This window comes from Cicer arietinum, chromosome 7 (genome assembly GCF_000331145.2).
Source record: "Cicer arietinum cultivar CDC Frontier isolate Library 1 chromosome 7, Cicar.CDCFrontier_v2.0, whole genome shotgun sequence".
NCBI classification, from domain to species: domain Eukaryota; kingdom Viridiplantae; phylum Streptophyta; class Magnoliopsida; order Fabales; family Fabaceae; genus Cicer; species Cicer arietinum.
Window position 1 is genome coordinate 2990149 of NC_021166.2, and position 7509 is coordinate 2997657.

The 7509-nt window shown below is 26.9% G+C and overlaps 1 protein-coding gene across 1 annotated transcript; it reads left to right on the top strand.

The window, feature by feature from the left end:
- Positions 1-3487: 3487 nt before the first annotated feature.
- On the top strand, positions 3488-6917 carry LOC101496251 (IQ domain-containing protein IQM1). The gene is made up of 8 exons (XM_004507891.4): positions 3488-3646; positions 4090-4565; positions 4695-4760; positions 4932-5020; positions 5235-5322; positions 5445-5675; positions 5958-6059; positions 6226-6917. Exons 2-8 carry the CDS (start codon positions 4113-4115, stop codon positions 6631-6633), a joined length of 1437 nt encoding a protein of 478 aa, XP_004507948.1. The 5' UTR covers positions 3488-3646; positions 4090-4112; the 3' UTR covers positions 6634-6917.
- The last annotated feature ends 592 nt before the right edge of the window (positions 6918-7509 follow it).

Below are 7509 nucleotides of genomic sequence, written 5' to 3' on the forward strand. Positions count from 1 at the left end.
ACACATATTTTATAAGGCACCATATTTAATTGATTAAAATATAAATTAGTTCTCCAAATTCATACGAGACTCATGTAAATTTTATTAAATAAAAAAAATATATAAACAAATGTGGCTTAAAGAGTATTATTAGCACTTGTCTTGAAGGAGCTTCCGGATTCATCTCCACAACAAAATGTAATTGTTACTAACTTTTTTTGGGAGATATTATATCTTATTACTTCTTATATTTCGTAAAAAAAAAATTATTTTTCACCAATTTATTTATAAAAGTTATTTAGATTATTGAACCTATAGTGTTACAAATTAAATATCATAAAAGTATTTATATATATATATATATATATATATATATATATATTCACAATAGATTTGATTATTCTAAAATTAGATATTAGTAAAATGAATAAATTAATTATTAATATTAGAACTATTTATTATTAATCATACATGTGTATATAATATTAATAATATCAATTATCATTATGTTTAATAAAAACTGATATTGTTCACTTTATAAATGATTTTATTTTATAGTGGCTAACATTATAAATACCACTTTTAAAAATTATCATTCTTCAGGTTAAATTTATGATAATGAGAAAATATCAATGATTATTAAAAATAAATTAGTAAAATCACAATTTCTTTCTTTTTCATTTTTTTAATTTATGTAAAATAAACAAAAATAACACTTTTTGTGAGAGCTAGAAAAGAAGTATATACTTCACCAAGAAAAAAAAAGTATATACTATGAATTTTTTTGTAATAAACCACTTACCAAAATTGTCCCAATTGTGGAGTAGTAAACAATAATATGAAATTTCAACAACGACATACGTTACTTGATGGAACTAAAATTTTGACTCCCCATTGATACAAATCGAAAAGAATAAGTTAAAACAAAGATTAGCACCTCAAAATTAATTTCATATTTGCTTCATTTTCTTTTTATCAAATATAATTGTGCCACTATCTCATTAACAAGAACAATAAGGACTTTGATGGCAAATTATTTTAAAATTATACACATTTAAATAATTGTGAATTTCTGTTTAACGTATTAAATTCAATAAACAAATCCCATATCTCGTTTTTGTTTTTTGTTTTCTTTCATTTCGGTTGAGGTGCCGTCCCCTTCAATTCAACGGTTCATAAAAAATGTGAATTGGGAGTGTGTATGTGATTCTTGATAGGGTCATTGGAATAATAATGAAAACTATTGCAATAACAGCCAAAAATCATCAAATTCCACAATATATAGTACATTATGTGTGCTGTATTAATTAATTAATTAGTGTAGTACGTGTGCAGAATTGAGTAAAAAATTAGTTTCCGCGCTTATAAATATAAAATTCCATTTATTAAATTGTAAATCAGAAACTTAGTAGCATTAAATGGAGTAAACATTAGTATTATTTATTACTTACTAAAAAAGTGAGATCATGTATATTCAAAAGATTTATTTTAAGTGATAAATGTCAAAATTATTATATTAACTCTCAAATTTAAATTCAAAATATCATATTTGTGAGGAAATTTTTTATCATTTAATCTACACCAAAAACATACACCTATCACAATTAAAAAATTAAAGGTTTGCTAATTAACCATCCACACCAACCGATGACTACCCAGAGCACCCTATATATAGAAGGATAATACTCGAGGAAAAGTTTTATCGTTAATTGTGGTTTTATTCAACTTGACAGAAAATTTCAATTAAAAATAAAATTAATGATCTAATATCAATGAAGATGAAACGTACGTTGTGATCATGTTATTTTTTTAAATTAAAAATTAATTACATGTCATTTAAAATTAGATAGAAAATACAAAATGACAAATGATAAAAATGTTAGAGATTAACTGTAAATGTCGATGCTCTTTTTATAGAGTAAACTACATCATTTATTAACCACCTGATCAAACTATATAACATCATAATTTGTAAAATATCTAAGAAGAAGTTTGCAAGAATTCAAAATAGCGTCAAACTCAAATATATGACCAAGAGACTCACAAAGACAATTAACAATCTCCCTTATTATCTAACTCAAAAAATACATTTTAGAGGTTGAAGTCTCTCACCCATCATAGAGTTTATGAACATGTTCTTTTATTTGGTGTGTAAGATCGAGTCAACCAAAATTACCATTTAATTCAAGTTTTTGACATAAATAATACTACATGCGTTCCTAAATACATGACATTAGTACTAACTAAATTACAGGATTTAAAATAGTTGGTAATAATATATAATTTATTTATTTTTTCCGTCACATATGAATATTTAATGTTTATAAAAAAAAAAGTAAAATAATTAGAGATAAAAAGATACTTGAGGTGTTGGTTAAGTGCTAAGAGTTTAATTTGTGGATAATTATAAAATTATTATTAATGTCACTTTAATTATATACAAAATTTAAAGATAAAAGTATTAATTCGAATTAGACTAAACTGGACGGTCAACTTCAGTGCTCGAAGAACGATTCGTATCAAATGACAGGATGATATATTTACCGATGTAGGAAATACACTGTTTATAAGACAAAAGTATCAACCTAGAGGAGCATAAGAGCAATGTATGAGTTTCAATGTCGTGGATTCAACAAGATCGTCTAGTTAGATTAAATCTGACCACTAACTCTCAAAATCTTAAATTTTTTACACTAGATGGTGGTATTAGACCGAATAGGCATGTAAATTAGAATTAGACTTGGGATAAAATTAGTAGTACTCTTACAATATATTTGTGTTAAACATGAATTGAAATTATAAAAGTTGACTTGAGATATATTGTTTAATTATTTGACCATTTGCAACTGCTATCATTGAATTTTCTATAATACTAAATTACTAATACTGTAGTATTAAAAAATGGAGGTACAGAATTCAAACCCAATAAAGAATGAAAATACAGATATAAAGCGATAATAGCAAATGGTGTTTCTTCATGGAACCTAGCAAAAGCAAACTTTCTTTGACCGCCAGCTCTTACCCTTACACTGCTTGCTCTCTTTAAGAAAGAAAATAAACTAAATACTAAGTTAACATTCCTATTTTATTTTATATGTTAACGTTTTCAAAATAATATTTTGTTAATTTTAATTTTTTATATTTTAAGATAAATTAATACACGTAATAAATTAAAATAATATTCATTTAGAGATAATGTAAAAAAAAAGTGTTTATAATTAAAAATAGAGGTAGTACAATGCAAACACAACCTTTATTTATAAGCGATTCCCACAATACTGAAAATGAGAATTCAAACTACCAACCAAGCTTTGAATTGATCAAATAACTCGTGTGTCTAGTAGAAAGTAACCTTGAAATTAGAACATTATATTCACATACCTTTATTTATTTATTTATTTATTTTTTGTTCATATTCAAAATTGTACATTCGTAATTGGAATTCAAAGACTGCTCCTTAATTCTCTCAATTTATAGTCTTTGACACGTATTTGAAGGCACGCACGCATTGGAAGAGTAAAGTCTATAAGTAAGCAAATGAGAAACACTGATAAACCCATCTTAATTCCTTTATTTTGTTCTACTTATACTTCTATAGTTTTCATCAACTTACACACAAAGATCTCATATCTTGATTCAAAGTGTACTCATACACCATCCAACAAAGGTAAAATACTCTTCATGTTTTTAGTGTTTATTTCTTGCTTAAATAATAATTATAGTAAGAGATTATTTTTTATGCCTCCATAGTAAAACTTTTGTAAAAATGCATTAAAGTATTAAGATAGTCTATAACTGTTATAAGGTGCAATTTATTTCTTTAAATTTAATAGTCTATACAACAACCAACAACCGTATATTGCCTAAGTCATAAATCAAATCATATCATTATGTTAATTTATTATATTAATTCTTAAATTAATTTTACACTAAATATATAGGCTATATTGGAGTATTATATAGTAAAAAAATGCATTATCCACTTCATTTATTTTATTTGAAGTTTTAAGATTTACAATTGTTGGAGGTTAATTATGTAACTTTACAATATGACAGATTTCAAATCCCATTTATGTCTTGGCTGCTAAATTATATAAATATTTTGTGCAGATTTGTGGGGTATTATATTATAAATGGGGGTATCTGTTACTGATTTATCAAATGGATCCAATAATATGAGCAGTTCAAGTCGGTTAAGTGATTACAGACCTCAACATATGATTCTTGAAAAAATTCATTCATTTGTTAAAGAAGAAAAAATGGATTCAGAAAAACTTGTTGAAAGCAAAAGTGATTCTGAAATGAAATGTAAACAAGTTCCAGTGATTTCTCTGCCTGAAGCAGTGGTTTTTTGTTCTCCAAGACCTGTGTATGAGCTTGATGCTGCTGCAACTAAACTTCAAAAGGTTTACAAGAGTTATCGTACTAGAAGAAACCTTGCAGATTGTGCTGTTGTAGCAGAAGAGTTATGGTGGAAAGCATTGGATTTTGCTGCTCTTAGAAGGAGCTCTGTTTCTTTCTTTGATGTTAAGAAACAAGAAACCGCTGTCTCGCGTTGGGCTAGAGCAAGAACAAGAGCAGCTAAGGTAGGTTTTTCATATACGATGATTATGATTAATTGACAGTGTAAAATATTTATTATTTTTTTCATGTTATTTTATTTTGGAATAATGTTCGTTATTTTGTACTAAATGTAACTCTCTTTTTTTATAAAGGTGGGAAAAGGTTTATCCAAGAATGAAAAGGCACAAAAATTAGCATTGCAACATTGGCTTGAAGCTGTAAGTCTCTTTTTATATCATTATTTCATTCAAGTTCAATTTATTTTTATATTGAATTACATTTTTTTGTTTTTGATATACTCCTATTTATTTTATTTAAATGTCAAATGTTACAGTTAGTCGTTAATTATTCTTTTGTTTTTTATTAAGAGAATTATTTCTTGTTTGTAGATTGACCCGCGTCATCGATATGGACACAATCTTCACATGTATTATGATATCTGGTTTGAGAGTCAAAGTACACAACCATTTTTCTACTGGTAATTAAACTCATGCTTTCAAATATCTCTCCCTTCTTGACTATATGCATGTTTGATTGATGATGAATTTGATGAAATGAGGGTGATTTCGTGATTTTATCAAATTCATCGTCAATTTAAACATTAATATAATTATAATGATGAAGATAGTAAAATAGAAGCTAAAATGCTATATATGGTGATTAATTTTGTGTTTATGATAAATAATATGTAGGTTGGATGTTGGAGGTGGAAAAGAAATAAATCTTGAGAAATGTCCAAGGAACACACTACAACGCCAATGTATTAAATATCTTGGACCAGTAAGTTATATTATCTATGAACAATACAACTTTTGGTTTAATATATAACAGCGTTTTTTGGAGCCTATTCTAATGTCTAATGTTAATTGTTTATCTTTGTTGTTACCGTTAATTAATTTCAGAAAGAAAGAGAGGAATATGAAGTAATTGTTGAAAAGGGAAAGCTAGTGTATAGACAAGATGGGAGAGTTGTGGATACTAATGAGAAATCAAAATGGATATTTGTTCTTAGCACCACAAGAGCTTTGTATGTGGGGAAAAAGCAAAAGGGTAAATTTCAACACTCAAGCTTTCTTTCTGGTGGTGCAACCACAGCAGCTGGTAGATTAGTAGCTCATCAAGGTGTTCTTGAGGTACTTATTCAAATATTGCGTTCCACCTTTTTTCTTTTTATAAACCATTTTAACTATAATAATTAATTTTAGTAAGAAGGGGACATGCACTTCCATTGAAAATTAGATTAAGACTCATGTCCAATATCTAAATATAATATTTTGTAGTTATCTTGACAAAATGGGTTTATGTGGCATTATCTTGACTTTTTATTTGATGTCGGTATAAATTTTACACGATGTGCATTTATATTAAATCCTTAATTTTAGTCATACTTATATATTTTGTTCACTAAAATGCAGGCTATTTGGCCATACAGTGGTCACTACCATCCAACTGAAGAGAATTTCAAAGAATTTATAAGCTTTCTTGGAGAGCACAATGTAGACCTTACAAATGTTAAGGTAAATCTTTGGTCCTAAAAAAAATTACTAGTATTTTTTTTATATATAGAAAAAATTACCGGTATTTGTTACTTAGAAAAATTGTGACATTAAGATTGGTTTTTTATTATTTCATACAATAATATAAAATTAGTAATGATTGTTTTGAATATTTGAATTATTTCAGAGATGTGCCATAGATGATGATACTCCTTCATTTATTGGAAGTAATTCATTTAATGACATTAATGAATCACTACAAACAAAGGGTCCTATGGTGAAGGTCGACGAGAGCAACGTAACAACAACAATTCATAAAAACGATGCTGTTGCGGTATTTAACGCTTCAAGGAGGTTGTCTTGCAAGTGGTCAACAGGGGCTGGTCCACGTATTGGGTGTGTTCGTGAGTATCCAGAACACTTGCAATCAAAAGCGTTGGAACAAGTTAATTTGTCTCCAAGGCCCAGTTCTACACGATACAACAAATTTGGCCCAATTCCCTCTCCTAGGCCTAGCCCAAAAGTTAGGATGTCACCTAGGCTTGCGTATATGGGATTGCCCAGTCCAAGAAACCCAATTTCAACTGCAAGTTAAAGGAAGTTTCCGAGGAATTAGTGGGCCTTTCTTCAGACCAAAAATGGGCCAGCTTGTTACAGCAAATGGTACTTCATGTGGTAGAGGACTAACTGGAATTTCCCTCTTTTTTAATTTTTTTTTAATTAATCCGAAATTCGTTTATTACTTCATTTTTTTTTTAGGAATTTGAATTTATGACATTAGGTCCTTCGGCCATTTTTTCCTCTTTCTCGGGGAAGGCAGGAAAATTTAACTGTAATTCTTTTTGCAGTACATATTATAATTCTTGTTTTTTATTTTAACATACTTTTTTTGAGTTCTTTTTATTTATTTATTTATAAATAATATATAAATAGTAGAGGTAATACTAGTAATAAAAAATTTATCCAAAAAATATAGAAACAACAATTGATGACTTTTTTCCCCCTACAAGTTTATTATAAAGAAATCGATGACCCATTAAATAATACACATTACTTACATTGTAAATGATAAATTTAACTACTATTAAATAATAATAATAATAATAATAATAATAATAATAATAATAATACAAATTAGTAATATTACTTTCATAATTAATTTTTAAAATACTAAAATACTCTTAATTTGGACAGGAAAACTTGCAACTACACCACTTAATGATAAAGTATTGAAGTATTGTGTTGTATTAAAAACAACTTTTATGTTTGTATGGATTGAAACAATCTATTAAACTACTAGAAATACCAAAGACTATTATAGAGTAAATAATATGTATTTAATTTTTTTGCAATAGAAAATATACAAAATGTATATAAAGTAGATATTATAATGCATTCAATTTTTTTAAATAAACTTTTAATTCTTTTTATAAATAATTAATATTTAAATAGTAGTAGTAACAAAAAGTTT